The sequence below is a fragment of the Schistocerca piceifrons genome, chromosome 1 (genome assembly GCF_021461385.2).
Source record: "Schistocerca piceifrons isolate TAMUIC-IGC-003096 chromosome 1, iqSchPice1.1, whole genome shotgun sequence".
In the NCBI taxonomy this organism is placed as follows: domain Eukaryota; kingdom Metazoa; phylum Arthropoda; class Insecta; order Orthoptera; family Acrididae; genus Schistocerca; species Schistocerca piceifrons.
The window spans coordinates 256,455,106-256,479,131 of NC_060138.1; the positions used below are offsets into that span (position 1 = coordinate 256,455,106).

The 24,026-nt window shown below is 43.6% G+C and overlaps 1 protein-coding gene across 1 annotated transcript in view; it reads left to right on the forward strand.

Annotated features, from left to right (window-relative positions):
• Window positions 1-24,026, forward strand: part of LOC124709021 (epidermal growth factor-like protein 8) — a 164,331-nt gene that overhangs the window by 68,992 nt on the left and 71,313 nt on the right. The window contains exons 4-5 of the mRNA XM_047240700.1: window positions 17,567-17,662; window positions 23,516-23,611. Coding sequence (XP_047096656.1) covers window positions 17,567-17,662; window positions 23,516-23,611 — 192 coding nt within the window. The remainder of the gene's footprint in view (window positions 1-17,566; window positions 17,663-23,515; window positions 23,612-24,026) is intronic.

Below are 24,026 nucleotides of genomic sequence, written 5' to 3' on the forward strand. Positions count from 1 at the left end.
TGGCAATGGCAAGGAAAACGTATGTTAAGAAGAGAAATTTGTTAACATCGAGTATAGATTTAAGTGTAAGGAAGTCGTTTCTGGAAGTATTTGTAAGGAGTGTAGGAATGTACGGAAGTGAAACATGGACGATAAATAGTTTGGACAAGAAGAGAATAGAAGCTTTCGAAATGTGGTGCTACAGAAAATGCTGAAGATTAGATGGGTAGATCACGTAACTAATGAGGAGGTATTGAATAGGATTGGGGAGAAGAGGAGTTTGTGGTACAACTTGACTAGAAGAAGGGATCGGTTGGTAGGACATGTTTTGAGGCATCAAGGGATCACCAATTTAGTATTGGAGGGCAGCGTAGAAGGTAAAAATCGTAGAGAGAGACCAAGAGATAAATACACTAAGCAGATTCAAAAGGATGTAGGTTGCAGTAGGTACTGGGAGATGAAGAAGCTTGCACAGGATAGAGTAGCATGCAGAGCTGCATCAAACCAGTCTTAGGACTGAAGACCACAACAACAAACAGTGGCAAAATGGCGCCATCCAAAACCGGCACGGAGGCAACCATGGGCTATAGATGACAGGGGTGAACGACGCCTGCTGAGATGTGCAAGAGCGAAGAGACATGCAACAGCTGAGCAATTGACAGCCAGAATGAACCAGGGGGCAACCAATAGTGTCTCCTCAACGACCGTCCAGGGAAAGCTGCTGCTTATGGGCCTCCGCAGGAGGCGCCTAGTTCAGGCACCCATGCTGACTACTAAAAATGGTTCAAAAGCCTCTAAGCACTATGGAGCTTAACATCTGAGGTCATCAGTCCCCTAGACTTAGAACAACTTAAACCTAACAACATCGCACACACCCATGCCCGAGGCGGGATTCGAACTTGCGACCGTAGCAGCAGCGCGGATCCGGACTGAAGAGCCTAGAACCGCTCGGCCACAGAGGCTGACCATGCTGACTACTGTTCATCGGCAAAGAAGTCCGGAATTTGCACGCCAATACCGCAGCTGGACGCCCACTGAGTGGGGACAGGTGTCCTTTTCAGGTGAACCACGTTTTATGCTCCATCGCCATGAAACGTCTAAGAGCAAACACCCTGCAACAGTCGTCGGAAGGTTCCAGCCTGGAGGAAGGAGTGTTAGGTCTGTGGAATGTTTTCGTGGTATTCCCTGTGTTATCTCGTCATCCTGGAAGACACAATGGATCTGTCCTTGGGAACCATACCTAAATGCAGTTTCTTTTTCCTCGGCACAGTGGCATTTACCAGGAGGACAATACAACGTGTCACACAGCTCGCAGTGTACGTACATGGTTCGAAGAGCAGCAGGATGAGTTTACCGTACACCCCTGCCAACGAAACGCCCAAGATTTAAAACCAGTCGAGAATCTATGGGACCGCATCGATCGGGCTGTTCCCGCCACGGATCCTCAAACGAAAAACCTAGCGAAGCTGGTCACAGCAATGGAGTCGGTATGACTCCAAATACCTATCTGTACCTTCCAAAACCTCACTAATATAGAGATGGGGCCCCTCCACGCCCGCACCAACGTGGTGACCAAACCTAAAGTTCTACTGTCACCTGCGTCAACATGTTAGTTATCTAGTAAGTGGATCACAGGATGCTGGGCTGTGTTGTTATCCGTGCGTCTGGGTAAGACTACGCATTAAGACGGTCCATCAGGTGATAGGTAGTGGATGAAACGCGAATGAGGGTAGCAATTTGAAGAGCAGAGGAATAAAAGTGCCAAGGCTCGTGCCGTGGGAAAAAACCTCTGCGACAGTGGGATGGGTAGTAAGAGCAGTAGTGGCTTACTAGCTGCGATAGTTCATGTAAGGTTGGGTTTGTTAGTGTGGGTATCATGCATCATTATCATGGCAGGCGATGGCGATGTATCCCGGTTTGCTGCAGCCGCTGTATTCCTGGAACAATCAGGACAAGTGTGTTCCAACTGGATATCCAGTAATGGTGGCTGATTAACATCGGCTCACCTGTACCGTTGTATTTGCGTGTACTTGGCCATAGATGTTAGGTGCTTGCAAGTATGTCTTTTCTCTTCCTGCACGTCTCGCAGCAGTCCGCACAGCAAAAGTTGGTTATTCAGATTTTTGACAGGTGGTCATATTAATGTAACTGGAAATTCCACACTGGGGTGACAGAAGTCGTGGGATAGTGATATGCACATATCCAGATAGAGGTAACATCGTGTACACAATGTATAAAAGAGCAGCATATTGACGGAGCTGTCATTTGCATTCAAGTGATCCATGTGAAATGGTTTCCGACATAATTATGGTCGCACAGCGGGAATTAACAGACTTTGAACGCGGAATGGTAGTTGGAGCTAGACCCATAGGACATTCTATCCCGAAAATCGTTCGGGAATTCAATATTCCGAGATTTACAGGGTCAAGAGTATGCCGGCAATACCCCATTTCAGACACTACCTCTCTTCACGGACAACGTAGTGGCCGACGTCCTTCACTTAACGGCCGATAGCAGCGGCATTTACGTAGAGCTGTTAGTGCTAACAGACAAGCAACACTCCGTAAAGTAACCACAGAAATCAATGTGGGACGTACGAGGAACGTATCCTTTAAGACAGCGCGGCGAAATTTAATATACCTTTGCAAACAGCACGATATCTTGAAAACAATATCCAGCTGTCTACGGGTAAAACGAATGCGTTCTCTTAAAAGTGCTTGGCTTGCACGTTCCTTAATCCTATTATCGTCTGCAGCGCCTCTCCCTGACTCGTGACCGTAACGCTTGGACCCTAGACGACTGGAAAACCGTGGCATGGTCAGATGAGACCCGATTTCAGTTGGTAAGAGCTGATGGTGGGGTTCGAGTGTGGTGCAGACCCCACTGAGTCACGGACCCAAGTTGTCAACAAGGCACTGTGCAAGCTAGTGGTGGTTCCATAATGGTGCAGGCTTTGTTTACTGGGTCCTCTGGTCCAACTGAACCGATCATTGAATGGAAATGGTTACATTCGGCTACTTGCAGAACATTTTCCGCCGTTCATGGACTTCATGTTCCCAAACAACGATGTCATGTCACCGGGTCGCAATTGTTCGCAACTGGTTTGAAGAGCATTCCGGACGATTCGAGCGAATAATATGGCTATCTAGATCGCCCGACACGAACCCCATCGAAAAATTATGCGACATCGTCGAGAGGTCAGTTCATGCACAATATCCTGCACGGGCAACGCTTTCGAAATTAAGGACGGCTAAAGAGATAGCATGGCTCAGTACTTCTGTAGGGAACTTCCAGCGACTTGTTGAGTCCATGCTAAATCGTACTGCAGCACTAAGCCGGGCAAAAGGAGATCCGACACGATAGTAGGAGGTATCCTATGACCTTTCCACTCGTTGTATATGCTGTAGTTCAACCATCGTCAGTTCCTTTGCTGCCTAAGCAGTAGAGCTCATCTATTAGCTTTAGTATCTCATTTCCTAATATAATTTCCGCAGTGTCACATGTTTTAACGCAACTAAATTCCATTACGTTAGCTTAATTTTTGTTGATGTTCATCTTAAATCTCTTCTCAACACACTATCAGTTCCTTTCAACCGCTCTTCCAAGTCATTCTGTGTGTCTGACAGAATTACAGTGTCAGTATAGTATATCAGCATCAAATGTTGCACTATGAAATTATTGCACTGGTCACATCAGAATGACTCTTAACCATCGTAAAGAACTATAATCATTTATTTATAAGTATGGGCAACGGTTTGTATAATTTTTTGTATTTTACTTTTTGACTAATTATGCACTTTTAAATTAGATAATTGTTTGAAAATGAACAAATCCATTTATAACTAGTCTCCGGCAACTCAAATGAGAACGCACGTAGGACAGAGAGTTAAAGAAATCGTAAGGTTAAATAAAGTGACTGGTTCTTCTGCGAATGCAATGTTGGAATTCCACAAATGTGAACTCTGCACCTCCAGAATATGAGTGCAGACTGTTAACCAATGAGCTATCTCTCCTTTTACACTTGGAATATTGTGCGCTCTACGCTGCGTCGTAGATGGTACGTTCGGCAGTAATTACTCCTTAATGAAAGCGGGACAGCGGTTAGAAAGAGGTCATGCACCTATACTGAGTAGTAGGACGCGGGTTTCTTCATGGTTTTCTCATTGCGAAGACCAGAAATTAACAGCGATGTATTCTAGAAGCTGAAACTCGCCGCAAACAATAAAACTTTGTTGAACGAAGCATTATTGCTGTGAGATGTGAGTTACTTTCTGTATTAGGCCATGACGGCTTTTGCTGGTAGCATGAAATAGTCATATCTGTGATGGGGTAATTGAGGGTACGTCCCCTTCTCGGTAATAAAACTTTTGCAGACGCGCTTGCGTGCGTGCTGCGAAAATTACCAATTGCAGACAGCTTTCGACATAGGCAGAACTGCTGTTAGCGAAATAGTCTAGGAACGACTTCACGGCTGAGGACACAACATGTCGGCAAAGTGCTAGTGCTCCTTCATAAGCAAGAAATAAAAAAAGGGGAAGATTGGTGTTAATCACCAGAGGGAGCGTTTCAGAGGGAGCAGACCAGCGTTCAGCTTGAACGATTTATGGAACGAAAGATAAACCTGAATCTAGATGGTTGACTGGAGAATTGAACCCCTCTCTTCCCATACAGCTATAAAGCTGAGGTGTAGCACTGGGCACTTTCTGCACCATACTCCTGGCACAGACTGCATGCTATTAAGTGCTAGTTCGCAGCTACAAAAATAATATGAGGATGGCTCAAAAAATAAGGTAACAAGTCCTCTGCGAGGAAAGCTATATTGAAGAAACAAAAGAGGAACAGAAAGTTACTAATTCATTGGCACACATTAATTCTCTCAATAGACACCGTAGTTTCGTAAGCATTTGTTCCGCCTGTAAACAAAACCGTCGAAATTGACATGAAAAAAATATTTCCTGTGTTGGAGACAGTTATCAACTGCCTCTGATCGTCGGCGACGTTTCTGAGGTGGTGACCGGTCAGGTACTTCTTGAATAGACCGCTTGGTGGGGTGTCCGGACTGTGTAGATGGTCGCCGCGCGGGATTATCCGACCGGTCTTGGCGCTGCAGTCATGGACTGTGCGGCTGATCCCGGCGGAGGTTCGAGTCCTCCCTCGGGCATGGGTGTGTGTGTTCGTCTTTAGGATAATTTGGGCAAAGTAGTGTGTAAGCTTAGGGACTGATGACCTTAGCAGTTAAGTCCCACAATATTTCACACACATTTGAACATTTTTGTGTAGATGGTCATTCAACACAGTACGTCGTAAACGCCTGACCAAATCCGGCGTAATCAAGGCGGTATGCGTCGAACGTTGCCGTGCAACAACACACCACCACTCTGAAAGCAATCTCCGTCGTTTCCTCTCAGTCACCATCTGCTACAGTTCCAGCGTAGCACAGTAACGGGCAACAGTCACGGTCCCTCCATGTGTGAGGTCAACTAGTAACACACTCTGCATGTCTGTAAAAACGTCGCCTTGCCTTTCTTCGTGGAGACCATATATTTGATCTTCTTACCTGTGTGTGTGTGGAAGGGGAGGGGGGGAGGGGATTACCCCTATGACATTCCTACTTTATTCGCCTCACGTATCACATTATGCATCCACGTTTCGTCCCCAGAGACGATATGCTGCATGAATGGAACACTCTTCGCTTATACCGCATTAACTGCTGGAGAGACAAACAGCGAAAACATATCTTCCTCTAGACCAGTCACTTTCATTATATGTTATGTTCGTGTACAGCCTGCCTCACATGCAAGCGACTTGAACTAACCATTCGGTACGTCAAGTGTTGCCGCTTGAGGTGGTGGACATGCTTGGGTGCTTCTGTTAAATTCCCGCCACTGAAACCAGATCTGTTTTCTCGAAATTACGCTCGTTCCGTGAACTTCCACAAGTTGGTGATTGTAGCTGGGAAAGTTTTCACGGAAAAACCTTATCACACTTTGCACTCCAGTCACTGACCGTGTATCCGTCAATGCCTCCACCTTGAAAACTGTATTTCGAAGCGCAACGTCACTGCTGTGTCGAACTACCAGCGGCGTTTGATAGCTTTCTTCGTCTATTCTATCTGGACCTGGAATTTAATTCGCACGTGGTAATTATGCACCTCTCAGAACTCTTTTTACATTCTATCCAATCCTCGGCTGCTGTCGCCCCTATACCAACATGTAACCCCTCGATCCCGCTCCGTCCACTTCCACGCCCTCAACACGCTATCTGAAGGCAACTTCCTCAGACTATCTCTACCTAAAACAGAAGTCTGCCCAGACGTCTATCCATCCTACTAGCTGTAGCCCTAGGCTCCAATATCAGCCTCCGGACCCAACCTCACTCCTTCACGATATTCCAGCCCATCATCATCCCTCCATTCCCAGACATCGCGACACATTTATCTATATTGACCCCTACCTCTTCTTCCTTGCTACCAACATAGCATTTACTGGCAGCTGACTTCAAAGGACTGGCCAGGTTGTCTTCGACACCTTTTTAGCACCAGTCGAACCACTGCCACTTGAAGTTCATAGTGAAGCATGAAATTGAGTCACTCGTGTTGTACTGTAATACTATTACTTTGATCTTTTAATTTAAAAATTATATGTATATGTCTTGAAAGTCTCTTCGGGTTTGCTGCCGGATCCTAAAATCAACTCGACTCAATATTTCGGCGATCCAGTTGTGTCGCTGTCTTCAGGAGAACGCTACTACTGCTGCTGAGTCCGTTCTCAGCAGCAGCAGCAACCGTCTCCTGAAGATGGCGAACAGCTGGATTGCCGAAATTTTGCATCGAGCTGATTATGGGATCCGGCAGTAAACCCGAGACTTTCAAGACTTATTACGCCGGGAAGGCCTACGAAGTCAAATATATGTATACATTTTATATTTTAACATTATTTGAGTGAAGAGTAACAAGAGAGTTGCCGCCAGCTGACCACAGACTCCGTGGAGGGAGGGGAATCAGTAAACATAAAGTAAATCTTCTCACTTTACTGGTGTTAATGGTTGAGTATATTTGAGAATAAGCTATGTAGTAAATGAAATACTGACGGGAAAACAAAACATCTATTTGAAATCGGCATACGGAAGTATAGGACATTATGTACTTACCGTCAGGGCTAACACTGCGTCAGCTCTCTACTGAGACTTCGAAGGCGGAATTTTTTGAGAATAACTTTTCATTTTTCAGTGGAATGGAATGATCTGTCGAAGGTCAGTATGCAATAAATGTATGTCAAAGGTCATGTGTGAAAAATATAGAGTAATTTAATATTAAATAGGAAATGCTTCCTGATGTTATGCAAAATTGTATTTATTCGGTTTTCGGCTTCTTAGACCATCTTCATATGACAGCTAAATGCCGTAAACACAGGTACAATGACGTATAACTTACACAGATACTATTTTCACAGATGTCATGTAGGCTGTTTACAAAGCGAAGTATAACTTTTTTGTCACGCAGAAATATAAGGAACAATCCAAAAATTTCCGTTTGAGGGTGCTGTTGCGGCGTATATGCAATGTAGTGCGATTGCGATGCGGGTATATAAGCACCGACCTATAGGCAAGGGATTAGTGTGGCATTTCTGCTTTTCCGACGTGCGTGCGGTAAATGCGGAAAACTGAATTATGGTGACGTTATTACCAAACGGTTCCAAACAGGATCAACGTGCTGTTCTTCTTATGGGTCAGCCGCAACCGTTAAGTTCATTTTGAAAAATTAAGAAAACCTCAGGACAGTTGCTTAATCCACGACCTATTTCGGAACAGTTACAGTCCCATCATGTGGTGTAAATTGTTGGCAGCAGGATCTGGCCATGGATTCCCACCTAGCTTGCATTTAAGCCAATATTTTGTATCTCATTTCGAGTATCCGTTTTTTAAGAAGTATCCGGAGGAGGCCGCTAAGATGGTATGTTGGAAAAGTTACGTTGATGACATTTTTGTTCTTTATGGAGGCAGCAAGGAAGCTTCTGACAATTTACATAACAAACTTAATCGATTCCATGGGAAGATTTCTTTCTCTGTACAGCATCATATTAACGGGGCCTTGCCATCTTAGGCTTAAAGAGCTCCTTAAATGAAGGCACTGTAGAGTTTGACATCTGTAGAAAAGAGTCTACTTCTGATTTAGTTCTGAATGTGGGATCGAACCACACGTATAAATATGAAACTGCTGCCTTTTGGTCCCTCCTAAACAGGTTGAATAATGTTCCCCTCACGTTAGAGGCATATGAAAGAAAGTTCGGTGTAATCGAGTATATTGCTGCGGTTCATGGGTATCCGGGGTCTATGATTGAGAAATGAAGCATGGAAGGGATTAGATTCCATATAATGGATACGTATCAGAGAGGACTGAAATGAGTTTGATGACAGACAACATAGCTCCGGCAGTTTCCATACTAAAATCTTTGGGCTGTAGGTTAAGGAACCGCGAGATCTTCAATAAGGATCCTTTCTCCTATACCGGAGTGTATCGTATTGAATGCGATAAAAGCCAGTTCTGTAAGAGTAGATCCATTGGCCACACGGGCTGAAATTTTTTTTACGAAATTTAAAGAACATAAAGAACTGGCCAATCTCAGGTGAGCTCTGGCCATGCATTTGATTGGCAACAAGCGTCAGCTGCAGCAGGTTAGCGATAATTTAACTGTCTTATGCACTGCACTGCATTCTCTAGATACAATTAATGAACGAACGGACCTGTATCACAAAAATATTTTAGTTAATTATGACATTATCCGGGTAGCTTAAGGTGTCCATTCGACCTAACATTTTTCCTTGTTTGTTTAAATGTACAGATCCTCTCCTCTTTCACTGCTGCTATAGTTGTGTCTCCTTTCTGCTGTTACTTCCCGCTTTTCCACTTTAAGCAGTTCGCCAGTCTCATGTCTGTTTCGTACCGCGCCTGCGCTTGGGTCTTGTGCGGCTTCAGTACTGATGGCTAATATTTACTATTACGCAGTTTTCCTGTTTGTCTTCCCGGTCGCGCAGCAAGGGGAAGCGCTATTATGGATTTTTGTAGTTATTCCACGCAATATGTGTTTCCCCACCCACCCCACCTCCAGTTTTTTGCATTGTACATGTTTCATTATTTTGGAAACTTTCGGCGCCCGATCGTGAAATCTGTTTTTTTTTAATTATTTTCTGCCCCTTTTACTCTATTTATGGCAACATTCGAGTGAAGATGACCTCAGATGATTAAGGGGCTCCGGAAAGGCTCAAAATCATTTTTACTTTTTTGCGTTTTCTGAATCTGCAGACTATTACCTTTTAATAGATATATAATTTATTCAATTCCGAAGACTACAACTATTTTTAAATTTTTTTTGAAATGTGTTCTACATGGGTGTGACCCACTGTGGCGCTGTTAAACTGCTGTCAAATGGTGTTATTATTAACGTCCGTGTTCATCAGGTACATTTTAGTGATGTGAGATAAAGTATGTGTTGTGGCTAACCTGTGATGGTTCAATATATATCGCTGGTGTGATTGTCGATTGTTTCATGTTTATTTACTCTGTCATTATCTCGAAAATATTCGTAATTAATTCTGTTTCTTGAGTCTCTGTTTTGTTGAAGTATAATAATGAGTAAAAGTAAAGTTATTAGAAATCCTCTGAAGGCTTTTAAGAAAAGGAGAAATGTTGGAAAGCCAAAGGTATGTGTTATTACTGTAAACAATAAAGACGATAACCAAGTGAGTGAACCTAACCTCTCAAGTACACCTGCCCATAGCAGTCAAAGTGGGAAAGAAAATACTTCACAGAAGAAGCTTGGTTCAATGAGTGAAAACTATGAATGTTTTATGGGCGAATCGGATGTGAATGAAATATTTGATATGTCGGTTCTCAAAGGAATTTTTTCAAACTGTGTAAGATGTATTCATTGTAGTGAAGTTGGTCTGGAACTCTCCATAATAAAGCATGTAGGACTTGCTAGTGAAATACAACTGAAATGTGATAAGTGTTCATACATGACCACCTTTTGGAACAGTGTTGCAGTAACTGCAACTGAAGAAAATGGTAGCAAAATCTACAAACACAACAACGAGCGATGCTTGCTTTAGACAAGGAACGCCTTCGGACTGCAGACAGGGCTGTAAAGAGTCTAGAAATACAAGCAAGAGTAAACAGGAGGAGGAACAAGAGGAAGCTGGAGGCGGAGTTTGCAGAGGATGAAGATAATCCATCCTATGGACCTGGAATGCACTAAAAAGTTAATCCAATCTTTGTCGCTCGATTCCCAAGACTTTTATTTTCTCATACTAATTACATGTTTTCTAAGGATCTTCCAAACATATTTGTTTCAAACTTTCAGTAAATGTTACACAGTACCTTCTGCATAATTTAACACAGCCTTTTTCCAAAAAACTGTATATTTTTGAATATATAAATAAAAAATTGCAAAAAAATGTTGTAAATTTTCATTACAATTGAAAAAAAATCATCTTTAATAACTGAACTAAAATTTTGTAAAATCCCTGTGTTAAGTTGTAGCCCATATTCCAATAAATAATCTGTAAAAAGTTCAACTTCCTACCTCAAATACTTTGTGAGGAAAGATGTAATTTATAAGCGTTATTTTAACATTGCAAGTATAGGGCGTTCCGGAGCCCCTTAAGTGATGTTATTTGTCAGTAACGTCCTGTTCTCTCTCTTTTGTTCAAATGTGTGTGAAAACTTATGGGACTTAACTGCTAAGGTCATCAGTCGCTAAGCTTACACACTACTTAACCTAAATTATCCTAAGGACAAACATACACATCCATGCCCGAGGGAGGACTCGAACTTCTGCCGAGTCTCTCTCTTTTACTTTGTTTTAATTTTGAACTTTAGCCGCATAGTTCCTTGTATGACATTTAAGACTTTAGCATGCCTGCCTTTCGCGTGCAACATTAAATTTTTACTATCGCAGTTTACATCAGATAATGGAACAGTAACTGTTCCGAAACCGGTGGTTTTTGGAAACCCAGAATCTACTATGTAGGAATCAACATGGATTCCGGAAACAGCGATCGTGTGAGACCCAACTCGCTTTAGTTTATCCTGTAGTGAAGTAGAAGTGGATAGTTCCTGTGAATTATTATGGGTGGAGGTTACACGCAACAACTGAGCTAGGTTAATAATTGGCTCCTTTTACCGACCTCCCGACTCAGCAGCATTAGTGGCGGAACAACTGAGAGAAAATTTGGAATACATTTCACATAAATTTTCTCAGCATGTTATAGTCTTAGGTGGAGATTTCGATTTACCAGATATAGACTGGGACACTCAGATGTTTAGGACGGGTGGTAGGGACAGAGCATCGAGTGACATTATACTGAGTGCACTATCCGAAAATTACCTCGAGCAATTAAACAGAGAAACGACTCGTGGAGATAACATCTTGGACCTACTGATAACAAACAGACCCGAACTTTTCGACTCTGTATGTGCAGAACAGGGAATCAGTGCTCAAAAGGCCGTTGCAGCATCCCTGAATATGTAAGTTAATAGGAATATAAAAAAAGGGAGGAAGGTTTATCTGTTTAGCAAGAGTAATAGAAGGCAGATTTCAGACTACCTAACAGATCAAAACGAAAATTTCTGTTCCGACACTGACAATGCTGAGTGTTTATGGAAAAAGTTCAAGGCAGTCGTAAAACGCGTTTTAGACAGGTACGTGCCGAATAAAACTGTGAGGGACGGGAAAAACCCACCGTGGTACAACAACAAAGTAAGGAAACTACTGCGAAAGCAAAGAGAGCTTCACTCCAAGTTTAAACGCAGCCAAAACCTCTCAGACAAACAGAAGCTAAATGATGTCAAAGTTAGCGTATGGAGGGCTATGCGTGAAGCGTTCAGTGAATTCGAAAATAAAATTCTATGTACCGACTTGACAGAAAATCCTAGGAAGTTCTGGTCTTACGTTAAATCAGTAAGTGGCTCGAAACAGCATATCCACACACTCCGGGATGATGATGGCATTGAAACAGTGGATGACACGCGTAAAGCTGAAATACTAAACACCTTTTTCCAAAGCTGTTTCACAGAGGAAGACCGCACTGCAGTTCCTTCTCTAAATCCTCGCACAGACGAAAAAATGGCTGACATCGAAATAAGTGTCCAAGGAATAGAAAAGCAACTGGAATCACTCAACAGAGGAAAGTCCACTGGACCTGACGGGATACCAATTCGATTCTACACAGAGTACGCGGAAGAACTTGCCCCCCTTCTAACAGCCGTGTACTGCAAGTCTCTAGAGGAACGGAAGGTTCCAAATGATTGGAAAAGAGCACATCTAGTTCCAGTTTTCAAGAAGGGTCGTCGAGCAGATGCGCAAAACTATAGACCTATATCTCTGACGTCGATCTGTTGTAGAATTTTAGAACATGTTTTTTGCTCCAGTATCATGTCGTTTTTGGAAACCCAGAATCTACTATGTAGGAATCAACATGGATTCCGGAAACAGCGATCGTGTGAGACCCAACTCGCTTTATTTGTTCATGAGACCCAGGAAATATTCGATACAGGCACCCAGGTAGATGCTATTTTTCTTGACTTCCAGAAGGCGTTCGATACAGTTCCGCACTGTCGCCTGATAAACAAAGTAAGAGCCTACGGAATATCAGACCAGCTGTATGGCTGGATTGAAGAGTTTTTAGCAAACAGAACACAGCATGTTGTTCTCAATGGAGAGACGTCTACAGACGTTAAAGTAACCTCTGGCGTGCCACAGGGGAGTGTTATGGGACCATTGCTTTTCACAATATATATAAATGACCTAGTAGATAGTGTCGGAAGTTCCATGCGGCTTTTCGCAGATGATGCTGTAGTATACAGAGAAGTTGCAACATTAGAAAATTGTAGCGAAATGCAGGAAGATCTGCAGCGGATAGGCACTTGGTGCAGGGAGTGACAACTGACCCTTAACATAGACAAATGTAATGTATTGCGAATACTTAGAAAGAAGGATCCTTTATTGTATGATTATATGATAGCGGAACAAACACTGGTAGCAGTTACTTCTGTAAAATATCTGGGAGTATGCGTGCGGAATGATTTGAAGTGGAATGATCATATAAAATTAATTGTTGGTAAGGCGGGTACCAGGTTGAGATTCATTGGGAGAGTCCTTAGAAAATGTAGTCCATCAACAAAGGAGGTGGCTTACAAAACACTCGTTCGACCTATACTTGAGTATTGCTCATCAGTGTGGGATCGGTACCAGATCGGGTTGACGGAGGAGATAGAGAAGATCCAAAGAAGAGCGGCGCGTTTCGTCACAGGGTTATTTGGTAACCGTGATAGCGTTACGGAGATGTTTAACAAACTCAAGTGGCAGACTCTGCAAGAGAGGCGCTCTGCATCGCGGTGTAGCTTGCTCGCCAGGTTTCGAGAGGGTGCGTTTTTGGATGAGGTATCGAATAATTGCTTCCCCCTACTTATACCTCCCGAGGAGATCACGGATGTAAAATTAGAGAGATTAGAGCGCGCACGGAGGCTTTCAGACAGTCGTTCTTCCCGCGAACCATACGCGACTGGAACAGGAACCTGAGGTAATGACAGTGGCACGTAAAGTGCCCTCCGCCACACACCGTTGGGTGGCTTGCGGAGTATAAATGTAGATGAATGTAGATGTAGAAGAGATTGTGGATTAAGCAACTGTCCTCCGGTTTTCTTCATTTTTCAAAATCAACGTGCTCTTATTCTTTTCTTGGTTGCCGAGGGAAAAACAGCGATAGGCCACCATCGGAGACTAAAGAATTTGTACGGGGCAGTATGTGTGTTGGAAACCATCGTTGTGGAACTGTGGACCAAGTTCTGTGCTGGTCGCGATTCTGCACAAAACGTTGGTCGATCTGTGAGGCGAGCTTCAACTGGGAGATTCAGTTGGGAAATACTCGAGCATCCACCCTACATTCCTGATCTATCCCCATGTCAATATCACGCCTTCGGTCCCTTAAAAAAGGCCTTGAAGATCGACGATTCCTGTCGGACGAGGATGTTCTGCGGGCGGGCGGTTATGGACTTCTTCACGCTGTAGGACGCTGATTTTTACCAAACGGATATCTTCAGCCTGGTGCGTCGGTACGATGTTGCATGAATCCTCACGGCGATTTTGGCTGAGTGGCATACCGATTCTGAACTGTACGACCTTCGAACGGAAACTTTTTGATCGCCCCTTATAATTACATTGACTTAAAAAAGAAACAAAGTTCTTTTGTGGTGTTACATTTAACAACTGATGAAAAGTAATTTTGAATTTACAGTTTTAATGGATTATTTGTAACGAATACTTAATTTAAAATACGGGAAAAAGAAAATCGAGTTTTATCATTTATTAAGCTGTCACGTTTGTTGATTTCCAGTATGTATTTCGTCTTTCTACTTTTCCTTACAAAGTGTAAAACTACCCAGTCAGCTGCGCGGAATTAGCCGAGCGGTCTAGGGCGCTGCAGTCTTGGACTGTGCGGCTGGTCCCGGCGGAGGTCCTCCCTCGGGCATGGGTGTGTGTGTGTCCTTAGGATAATTTAGGTTAAGTAGTGTGTAAGCTTAGGGACTGATGACCTTAGCAGTTGGATTTCCGACACATTTGAACACAACACTACACAGTCCACATCATATGAGTGGTTTTCTGTTAAAAGATGATCGGCAAAGGTTGAATCTTTCTTTCTTTTTTTCTCCAACTCTAGCTTTTCCCATATTCAGATAATCTAAGTGCCAGCTCTGCCTTACTGAGTAATATATACTTCCCCACAGTGCTTGCAAGCTACTTTATATAAGGTTAAGGTCAGCTGTGAACACTTCTCCTATTTGTTAGTCTGTTAGTGAACCCATAATTTGACACATTAATTTTCGGCGTGTGAGGTTTATGGGGCTGCATTTTATCAGATTAAGAATAACAGATTGGCTTCATCTTACGAAGAATTTACTAAATATCGACTAATATACTTGTGTCCGTTCCACATCATGAAAAGACAAGTTCACTTTCTTGATGGTATTTGAAGGAAAAACAGAAACCAAATATATAAGGGTGTAACGGGTACAAATGTAGATATTTCAGCTGTTGACTGAGGAGGATGTGCTGAACATTACATCAATATTTTCTTCATTTGCAGCCTAATAATTATAGCTTCACTAGTAGTATGTTTTTAGGTTGATTAGTACCGTCGAGTAAATACGGCAAGAGCAAGTCACTAACGCTTATTTTCCCCTTGGTAGCAAGACAGGTGATGAAGTGTGGGTGCTTGACGCCAAACGGTTAGTCTACATTGACAGGCGTAGTCTACTTAGTGCTACAGCTGCGATCGTGCAGAAAAACATCCTGCTGTAAATTATGTGAGATGTTTGCCGGACGACTGTCAGACACAGAGAAAAAAATAGCCAACGCAGCGATGTGTATACCTATTAAGGTAACACATATAAAAATCTGCACTTATACCCATTACACTCTGTATATCATGGATAAAGGAGACGTGATGGTAACACATATAAAAATCTGCACTTATACCCATTACACTCTGTATATCATGGATAAAGGAGACGTGATGTTATGCTGGGGAATATTTACAAATGTCTGAAGTACAGTATTGTGAAGGAAAGGAATTGTACACTGATGAGCCAAAACAGTATAATCACCACCGTGTGTCTACACCTCTGGAACGGAATACATTTGCAATTGTGTGTGGCATGACATTGACAAGTCCTTGGTGACGGCGTAACTGGACACTAATGGTGTAATAAGAAACGTCATGCAACCAGGTGGTACATTTCCAAGATACGTGGTCCAATCTCGAGGATCTCGTGCCCATTGAAAGTGTACTGGATGATATCATTTCCGTACCGTGTCACGGGCCCGCAACATCATCGGGCAGTTAGTCAAGTGGTGGGATGTGATATATATTGTTTTGGTTCATCTTTGTGTGTGTGTGTGTGTGTGTGTGTGTGTGTGTGTGTGTGTGTGTGTGTGTGTGTGTGTGCGTGTGTACACTACTGGCCATTAAAGTTGCTGCACCACGAAGATCACGTGCTACGGACGCGATATTTACCCGATAGGAAGAAGATGCTGTGATATGCAAATGATTAGCTTTTCAGAACATTCACACAAGGTTGGCGCCGGTGGCGACACCTACAACGTGCTCACATGAGGAAAGTTTCCAACCCATTTCTCTTACACAAACAGCAGTTGACCGGCGTTGTCTGGTGAAACGTTGTTGTGATACCTCGTGTAAGGAGGAGAAATGCGTACCATAACGTTTCCGACTTTAATAAAGGTCGGATTTCTAGCCTATCGCGATTGCGGTTTGTCGTATCGCGACATTGCTGCTCGCGTTGGTCGAGATCCAATGAGTGTTAGTAGAATATGGAATCGGTGGTTCAGGACGGTAATACGAAACAACGTGCTGGATCCCAACGGCCTCGTATCACTAGCAGTAGAGATGACAGACATCTTATCCGGATGGCTGTAACGGATCGTCACGTCTTGATCTCTGAGTCAACAGATGGGGACGTTTGCAAGACAACAACCATCTGGACGAACAGTTCGACAACGTTTGCAACAGCATGGACTATCAGCTCAGAGACCATGGCTACGGTTACCCTTGATGCTGCATCACAGACAGGACCGCCTGCGATTGTGTACTCAACGACGAACCTGGGTGCACGAATGGGTAAACGTCATTTTTACAGATGCATCCAGGTTCTGTTTACAGCATCATGATGGTCGAAACCGTGTTTGGCGACATCGCGGTGAACGCACATTAGAAGCGTGTATTCGTCATCGCCATACTGGCGTATCACCCGGTGTGATGGTATGGGGTGCCATTGGTTTCACGTCTCGGGCACCTCTTGTTCGCATTGACGGCGCTTTGAACAGTGGACGTTACATTTCAGATGTGTTACGACCCGTGGTTCTACCCTTCATTCGATCCCTGCGAAACCCTACATTTCAGCAGGATAATGCACGACCGCCATGTTGCAGGTCCTGTACTGGCCTTTCTGGATAAAGAAAATGTTCGACTGCTGCCCTGGCCAGCACATTCTCCAGACCTCACACCAATTGAAAATGTCTGGTCAATGGTGACCGAGCAACTGGCTCTTCACAATATGCCAGTCACTACTTTTGATGAACTGTGGTATCGTGTTGAAGCTGCATGGGCAGCTGTAGCTGTACACGCCATCCAAGCACTGTTTCACTCAATGCCCAGGCGTATCAAGGCCGTTATAATGGCCAGAGGTTGTTGTTCTGGGTACTGATTTCTCAGGATCTATGCACCCAAATTGCGTGAAAATGTAATCACATGTCAGTTCTAGTATAATATATTTGTCCAGTGAATACCCGTTTATCATCTGCATTTTTATCTTGGTTTAGCAATTTTAATGGCCAGTAGTGTATTTCTATCACCGTTGGTTAACTTACAAGGCTCACATAACCTAATGGATTGATCTTCACCTCCAAATAGTTCTGAACCTGAGTCGTCTTGTCAGTGTTAATGACAGGAGTAGTGTGTATTGATAATGACTAGAAAAATTAGTGTACTATGAGTCTGCTTCCTCTGTTTGCAGCGGTGTGCGTGACTCCGTGTCTTAACAGCGGCACCTGTGTCAAGCCGGAGCGCTGCTCCTGTCCTCCAGGCTTCACTGGGCACCACTGCGAGCACTGTAAGTACGATGCACAACGCCCCCACACACTTAATGCGCTCATACCACACGACACATATCTTGAGCGTTCAACGCTCTGAGACATTCAGAAATCTGCTTGTAGTCAAGTGCGGATACAGCGTTCGTTTCTGGAGGGAAAAGGTGTGGATGACGTTACAGTTCGTTCATCTCTTTGGGTGATTTTCTAAATTATATTTCACCATCTGGATCTCTGTTTTTGTTGCAGCTCTCTAGATTTTCCCTTTTTGTTTTTGTTCAATATGTAGGCTACTTTCACTGTAGACTCTCCATCTCCACGAGTATTATCTCACACTACCTCCAAATACAAGGTGTCGCAGGAGAAATGGTCAATATTCGGGGAGTTCTTCGTCTTCGATGCTGTAAAACAACTCTCTTCTACTACAAACACTTTGCTGTCCATATTCTGGGAGGTGGCAGTATGCCCCAAAACAAGAACAAAATGTCTAGCAAACATGGGCTCTAAAGTGCATACCTTAAGAACTATGTGCACTTGTTCATCTTCGGTACCTTTTCATCTCTTCTACTGAAGAAGTGCTGATAAACCTTAAGGTATGCATTTTAGAGTCCATGTTTACTAGACAATTTTTTCTTGTTTTGGTCCACACTGCCTCCTCGTAAAATATGGAAAATAAAGAGCTTCCAATAGAAGAGGTTTCATAGTATTGAAAATCAGATGGCCATAGCTCTTAAGGTATGCATTTTGGAGCTCATGTTCACTTCACTTTTTTTGCTTCGAAGAATAGTTTCTGTTATATCCCTGATCGCTGACCAATCCTCCCGGGACACCGTTATAATTTGCTGTCAAGCGAGCCTGGGATTCAATTATTAACAACAAAATCAATGAAATAAATAAATGTTTTAAGATAACAATTAATTCTAATTTTTTGCGTCGTTTTTGCATAACTTGCAAGAAAAATCTCTCCCCACCCCTCCATAGCCAAGGTCACAAACCCACGTCTGTGCGGTTGTGACCAAATCAGAGGTAAGCCGGTTCGAATCCTTCTAGCGGATGAAGTTTCCACTGCCAATATTTCGCAAGCAAGAGGAGGAAGGTGATGGTGTAAAGTTTGTGATCATCAGTCTTTGCGCTAATATTCTGGATTAAATTCCAGACCTCCCTGCAGATTGAGGACATGTGACACTGTTGATTGTGGGGATATTAAGCTTGGCAGCCATTGTGGTGCTATTCGAGAGGACTATACTAGTCTTACCGTTCCTATTGGCGTTGTATTGTGAAACCGTCGAATGGTGTTCACATGTCAGTTGCACGTTAGTTGGATACTCCGTATCGGCGACTATTTACTATTTGCACGATATACGAGAGAGAATCGTCAGAGCACGTGCTTCGATAAGTGCCGATGTGATAAGGAATACCACTCAATCCATGATAAGAATATTGCAGCACTGCACTGATACCAATGGTCATCACTTCGAACACCTTCTATAAATGGACGTTCATGCCACCTTTGTGACCTTCGTTCGCCTTCAAAGACCTTACTGTGTAACACATCGTTGGATTCGTCTAGATAGCCGCTATCAGAAAATAAATACCAAACTATGGCATTCCCTATAAAAAACAAAGTTGACCTTCATATCTCTGAAGCGACTCCACCTAGCAACAAAAAACCAACGACATATTATGACTCCCCTTATCCCACGCAGCTTTTGTCCCAGAAACTTTTCAGCGCCTGTCGAACTTTCGGAGTTATTCTTGGTGGCAATAGTTAGTGACTCACCCTGTATACACGCATCCATTACACTCACCTACACTCTCCAAATACACATACTACACACGTCTGACAATCCGCAAGGAAGGAGACCATTGTGCGCGGAGGAGGAGCACCCTTTTCGACAGGCAGCTGAACCCACTCCGTAGGATTTTCCAGCCAACAACACCATACGAAATTTACATTTTTGCTTCCAATGAAAATAGAGTTCAGAAAAGTATTGGATGTTTCGAAAAAATGCATGCGATTTCGCAAGCCTGTATTTTCTACACGAATAAAGATAAAAATTTGGGGCGAGTTTTAACTTACGCGTCGAAATTAAAAGTCTACCTTGGCGCTAGTTATAAGTTGCTGATTCTCGTGGTTGCCGCTAGGGGTCTCCCTGAGCGCCTAGCTCGGTGCGGCTAGCTCGGTCGCTGCCTCGTTCGTTCATCACCAAATGTGTGCAAATCGAGTCAGCGATAATACAGCAACATAAAAGGTGGTACTGCGTCATTGACGTCAGAAAGACGGAGTACCACCGCACTGCAGCAATGCTTTTTAAGAGGACAGTAGACCGAATGATCAATATTCTTTAGCACCATCATTTTTCGCTAGGTAGGAGGGTGGAGAAGTGGTCCTTCTTTCTATTATTTCTTTCTACCGCAAACATATTTTTAGTATTTTAAGATATGGTCAAAATAAAAGTATAGTCAAAATACGTAATTCTTTCTATTGTGCTTTTAAATTTCTCCTTATGATTGTTTTAATCCATTTATTGGGATTCAAGTGAGAAGTAACCATTCCTTATGCGTATAATGTTCTCTAGTTTCCAGCTGCATCAAAGGCTGAAGCGCCATGAGCTTTTGACCAAGTGCTCCATGTTCACTCTCAAGTGGAATGACTGCTGAAGGCATGCTGGTGCGACCTTATCCGCTGTAGCTGCTGGGTATGAATTACTTATTCTTCGACATATCAGTATACAGGGTGGTCAGAAACAGTCTGAAAAGCTTGTAAGGAGGTTGCAGGCTTGGTTGTGCTGATAAATAACTGTTAAGAAAAGAATTCGATACCTTGCGCTGTTCCCGAGTTAATTAGCATTGAAGTTAGCCAATCAGGCCGTTGCGCATGCATGCAAATTCAAGCGGCCCGTCAGATACAATTGCGTCAGTAGTGCTCATAGCGCACATCGGGGGTTCTCAATCTTTTAGTATTCGCGACCCAATTTTCAATCGTAATTTTCATCGCCCCCCTACCCTCCTCTTGATCGCACATATATGTTGCTCTCTGTCTTACAGGAAATGCGCGAAAATTTAAGGATTACCTCAGGGGAGTGCGGAGTGCAGAAGGGAAGCAGCGTTTCCGATGTCTTTGGAAGACTTTCCTCTGGAAGCCAGGCCCTAGGGAGTCACTAACAATCACAAAACTTGTTTTTAATTTATTATTCAAATGTTAGTTATTAAATTCATTGTGCAGAATTGATACAGTCCTATTTACAAGTGATTGAATCACTGTAAAGGAAATTTTATCTCTTATTGTGTTAGAATGTATGTTGCTTTGCTTCCCTTTCAGGAAAGTAACTAGTTTTTGATCTAATTTTTTTTCTGTTTAATAAGCTCGCGCCCCTATTAATCTTATGACGCCCCCTTACTGGGCGGGGGGGGGGGGGGGGAGGGGGCGGTAGCCCCTGTCCCTCAAATGATTGAGAATCGGTGGCGTAGACGATAGCGCATGAGACTGCTCAGCCTTTACCTCGGATTCGATTCTTACTAGCGTCCATCTCCAATTTTTGTATAAATTCTCTTATTCAGTTTTAGGAAACCAAACGAAGAAACCGTTGGGCAACACCGCCTCTGGTGGTCCGCTTGAATTTGTGTGCGCAGAGGCATGATTGGCTAACTTCAGTGTTAATTAACTCGGAAACGGCGCAGACCATAGATTTTTTTTGTTAACTATTATTTCTCAGCAAAATCTACCCCGAAATATCCTTACAAGCTTTTCGGAGTGTTTCTCACCACCCTTATATTCATACGTTCACTCCACATTCGATGCGCCCGTTTCCTCCCCGCTATCGCTGGATCCCAAAGCACGATGAGCTGCAAGCCGCAACCTGTATTAACCTAGTCGCTTCAAATGACGAATGTAGTCCCATTGAGTTGCTATCTCATTTAAATCGTACGACGAGCTTAGCTCGCGAATGTGCGCTTCACTATATGAGTGCATGAAGTTTAACTTCTAGCTCATAGATGGCTTTTAAATGTATTCTAAAACGAAGCATATCCCATGTGTGTCACGTGGTAGTTGATCTTAGTAAACGACCAGCCTGGCGAATAGAGTAGTTCGTAGGAGGGATTAGAGGAGGAGGTGGTGGATATAGTGAAACTTCCTGGCAGATTAAAACTGTGTGCCCGACCGAGACTCGAACTCGAGACCCTTGCCTTTCGTGGTAGAGCACTTGCCCGCGAAAGGCAATGGTCCCGAGTTCGAGTCTCGGTCGGGCACACAGTTTTAATCTGCCAGGAAGTTTCATATCAGCGCACACTCCGCTGCAGAGTGAAAATCTCATTCCGGGTGGATATAGTGTTTAACGTCCCATAGGAAACGAGGTCATTAGAGACGGAGCGCAAGTTCGGATTAGGGAAGGATGGAGAAGGAAATCGGCGTTCCCTTTCAAAGGAATCATCCTGCATTTGACGGAAGCAATTTAGGGACATATCGGTAAACCAAATTCAGGATGGTGGACACGGGTTTGAACCGTCGTCCTCCCGAACGCGAGTTCAGTGTGCTGACTACTGCGCAACCTCGTTCGTTAGGAGGGATTAGAGAAGATTGTGAAGGTTTCTTCAGCAGTGATAATTAAGTAAGTGATTTGTCTCAGCGAGAGCCAACTCTATGATAATGAAGGCAAAAATGCTGGTTCATTTCCTTTGCGCATGCCCCCATGAAAGGCAAAAAAGTGACGAAAAAGTGTGCTACGTGCTACTCAAGAGCAAAAAGAGGCGAAAGCGATGGCCAAATAAAAAAAAAAAAAATCTTTGTTATTGCTCAAAATTCAGAAGATTGTTTCGAAGTCTACCATACCCATCGATCATACTAGCTGATATCTGTTAAAACTGATTTCATAGCAACCAGTAGGGTACTTAAATACCATGCATTCGGTTTAAGCGGGCGTTGTCAATGATTTTTACATCGATAGCTTCCTTAATTACACAGTGCCCGGCCGGCCGCGGTGGTCTAGCGGTTCTAGGCGCTCAGTCCGGAACCGCGCGACTGCTACGGTCGCAGGTTCGAATCCTGCCTCGGGCATGGATGTGTGTGATGTCCTTAGGTTAGTTAGGTTTAAGTAGTTCTAAGTTCTAGGGGACTGATGACCATAGATGTTAAGTCCCATAGTGCTCAGAGCCATACACAGTGCCACAGGCCGTTAGTGCAAGCTGCGACAGAGGTTGCGTAAAATTTGATCTGATGGCCGTTTTCTAGAGCATGCTCATCTAAAGCTGATTTTTCGGGGTTAGCACAGGCTCTTGCTCCTTCCCATAATGTTCTACAGTGCGCACTGTTTGTCCGACGTACGACTGGTCACACTCACGAGACATCTTGTAGATCAAAGGTGTTCGGAGACCTGCCGCATCTTTGACTGCTCTCAGTAATAGCCGGATTCTTGACGGAGAATTATAGATCGATTTGATTTTGCGTCTTTTCGGCAGATGCAGCATGGCTCACAGATGTCGAATTATAGCTCAATGATCACGAGGCACATCGAACGCCGTCCACTTATGTCCACATATGGTGGGCACTAGTGACGTCATCGCTGGCAGCTACAGTATATAAGGTCGTACCAACAGCCCATCAGCAGACATTCCGACCGATAACGGCGAGGGAGTACTTGGTCGAAAGCTCGTGGCATTTTGACCATTTGACGCGCCTGGAAGCCCGAGAACATTTCATTCGATGTTACAGATGCGAGACACTGCATTATTACATTTCTGATTGATAGAGACATGGAAATCTGCCAATAATGACATTAGACAGGAAGTCAATTAGCAGACTGCAGAGTCAATAGGGAACAAATGGTGGTGGCATACTTGGTGACGGTACGTGAGTACGCTCTGCTTCTTGTTTTCAGCCGTGTGCTCGCCTTCGTGCCTCAACGGTGGCTCCTGCGTCAAGCCGAACCTGTGTACCTGCCCTCCTGGCTTCACGGGCCACCGCTGTGAGACCAGTAAGTACAAGCCTACTCTGTCTTCACTGCCAACTACGTTACTGGCCGCTAAAAAGTCAGTACCATGAAGACGGCACCTGACAAATATAATACTGACATGAAGTTTACTACGTACTTCGACATGCAAATGATTAGGATTTCATTCCAACCACACAGAATAGCCAGGAGTAACGCCATCATTCTGTGTATAAGGGAAGATCATACAGCGGGTTTCTCATTAAGAAGTCGCATTTTAATGGAGACTTTTTTGTGAGAAGATCGCCTTATGCCTCACACAATTTTTTTTTTTTTCATTTATTGAATTTCAATTCCCCCCGAAGGGGGCGGGCTGGCAGCAGCTTAGTACGCCGCTCTTCGGCCGACAGATTTTGTGACAAAGATCAAGAGAACAAATAATAAAAAACAGGCGATAAAA